General features: G+C 64.5%; 1 protein-coding gene across 1 annotated transcript in view; it reads right to left on the bottom strand.

The window, feature by feature from the left end:
- The window catches only part of PTK6 (protein tyrosine kinase 6), an 8,155-nt gene extending 7,719 nt beyond the window's left edge, over window positions 1-436 (bottom strand). The window contains exon 1 of the mRNA XM_010836646.1: window positions 207-436. Coding sequence (XP_010834948.1) covers window positions 207-436 — 230 coding nt within the window. The remainder of the gene's footprint in view (window positions 1-206) is intronic.
- Between the last annotated feature and the right edge of the window lie 1,695 nt (window positions 437-2,131).

The raw sequence follows: 2,131 nt of genomic DNA, 5'->3' as shown, positions 1-2,131 counted from the left end.
TGCCCTCGCAGGGGGACAGGGGTAGGGAGATGGACCCAGGGGTCCCCAGTCTGTGGCAGCCCAGGGCGCCTGCCTACACCCAGAGCCCAGCCACAGAGGCACAGAGCTCTGTCCCCACACACCCCTGTCCCAAGCTCATATGGGGCTGCATAGCCCAGGGATGGGGGTGCCTTGGAGTGACCCACCAGGGCCACAGGGACACTCACGGCTCCGACTCCACAGTCTCCTTCTCAGCCAGGTAGTTGTAGGGCACGTAGCCCTCAGCCAGGGCCCGGCCTGCCCCATCCAGCCTCACGGCCCACCACCACTCCTCCTCCTTTCTGGCCACGTAGAAGAGGTCCCCTGCCTGGAAGCTCAGCTCCTCAGCAGTCCGAGCCTCAAAGTCCCAGAGGCCCATGTACCTGGGGCCCAGGGGAACCTGGCCCTCGGACCCCATGGCTGGTGCAGCAGCAAAACTGGGCTGTCTGGCCTTGCCACCTTCTCCGGTCCAGCTGGGAGCAGCATGTGGGCAGGGCTGTCCCCAGCAGCCTGTCCCTGCCCCACTGAGCCACCACCCATTTCCCTGTAATGAGGCAGCTGTGCCAGCCACACCTGTGCCACCAGGGACAACCCCTCTCAGGCCTTCTCAGGCACCCTAGGCTCCACCCTGAGGGCCACCCCCGGGCCAGGTCAGTCTGGGCACTAACTGATCAGTTAACACCTGCCGAGAAAGCTGCCCACCAAGTGGTCACAGGTGCCACTGGCCACATGGCCAGACCTAAGCGCCAGGAGAGGGGAGAGGGGAGTCACTGATCAGGCAGGAGGCGTGGGACTTGGAGCTGGAGGGGCAGGACAAGGCATGCCCTCCCCCAACCCCCCCGGACTGTTGTGGCTGAGCCCAGATCCCAGGACAGCCAGTTCCCAGCAGGGTCCTCACCAAAAGCCCAGGGCTGCTTCTCTGCCCGCCCCCGGAGGAGCTCCCCTGAGGCCCAGGCACCTCCTCCCCAGCCGGAGGCTGGGGTGCCAGGGACTCTGTCCAATGGGAGGGCTGTGAGGACAATGAGCAGGGACTCACACACTCATCCTGCTTGTGGGCATTTTCCCTTTTATTGAGAAGAGACTAGGCACCATCCGCCTCTCTGAGATCAAGAACAAGCCTGCTTGGTTCTGACCAAGGAGGACCCAGAGGGGACGGACAGACGGCTGGGCGGTGAGAAGTTCCAAAGCCCCCACCCCTGCACACCTACCCCCTCACCGTTGGCCAGAACTCTCTGACCCCCTTGGCCTTGGGCCCCGCCCCTGAGCCGTGTCCAGAGGGCCTCCAGTTCTGCCCATCACACCAGCAAATGGGAGGAATCTGAGGCTGAGGCCCGGGCCCTCACTAGGGCATCAGCGTCAAACCTGTTTAGCTTGTGCTGATGATGCACCCCCAGGAAGCGCCAGTTACCCCACGCACACCTGCCTTTCCCATCACCCCACCCAGCATGCTCCTCCCCGCCCAGGACGCCTGCCAGCCCCAGTTCCCACACACCCCAGGAAACGAAGAGGGTGAGTCCTTCAACGCGGCTGGAGCCCGAGCCCCACAGGCTTCTTGGTCTGGGAACCACCTGAGCCAGAGGAGCCCAGCCCTCACCCTCGGGCCCTCCAGCTCTCCCAGGACAGGTTAGAGAGGGGTTAGGGGCTGAAGGCCAGGGCAGAGTTGAGGCCCAGCTGCCTGGTGTCCCAAAAGGCTCAGACCAAACCCTCCTGCCCCCTCCCTCATCTGCCTGGTTGGCGGGGGGCGGCGGGGGGGATGCTGGGGACCATGTCTCAGGCTCTGACCCACAACCAAGGTGATTGGGGCCCCGAAGTGGCCTATTCTCATTTCCCCTCTCTGCCCAAGGGGTCCCTCACCCTCCCCAGGGCCCCCTCCCCTCCCCTCTGGGAAGTCCCCTGCCCCAATTTCTCCAACCCTGCACAAACTGTTTTTCTGAGCATCTGAGCAGCCCCTGGGGCGGGTCACTTATCTGCACCCTAGGGTCCCAGCTTCCTGCCCCGTGATGCCTCTGCCCCTTCTGTCCCACAGGCCTCTGGAGCACAGCTGCCAGCCTGGGGATCCCAGGATGAGAGTCGGGAACCCTGAGGGTGGACCCCACCTGCCCAGTCCCTGTCC

This window comes from Bison bison, unplaced genomic scaffold, assembly GCF_000754665.1.
Source record: "Bison bison bison isolate TAMUID 2011002044 unplaced genomic scaffold, Bison_UMD1.0 scf7180017864063, whole genome shotgun sequence".
In the NCBI taxonomy this organism is placed as follows: Eukaryota; Metazoa; Chordata; class Mammalia; order Artiodactyla; family Bovidae; genus Bison; species Bison bison.
Note: the sequence above shows the minus strand (reverse complement) of the source record. Positions and strands in the feature narration are given on the sequence as shown.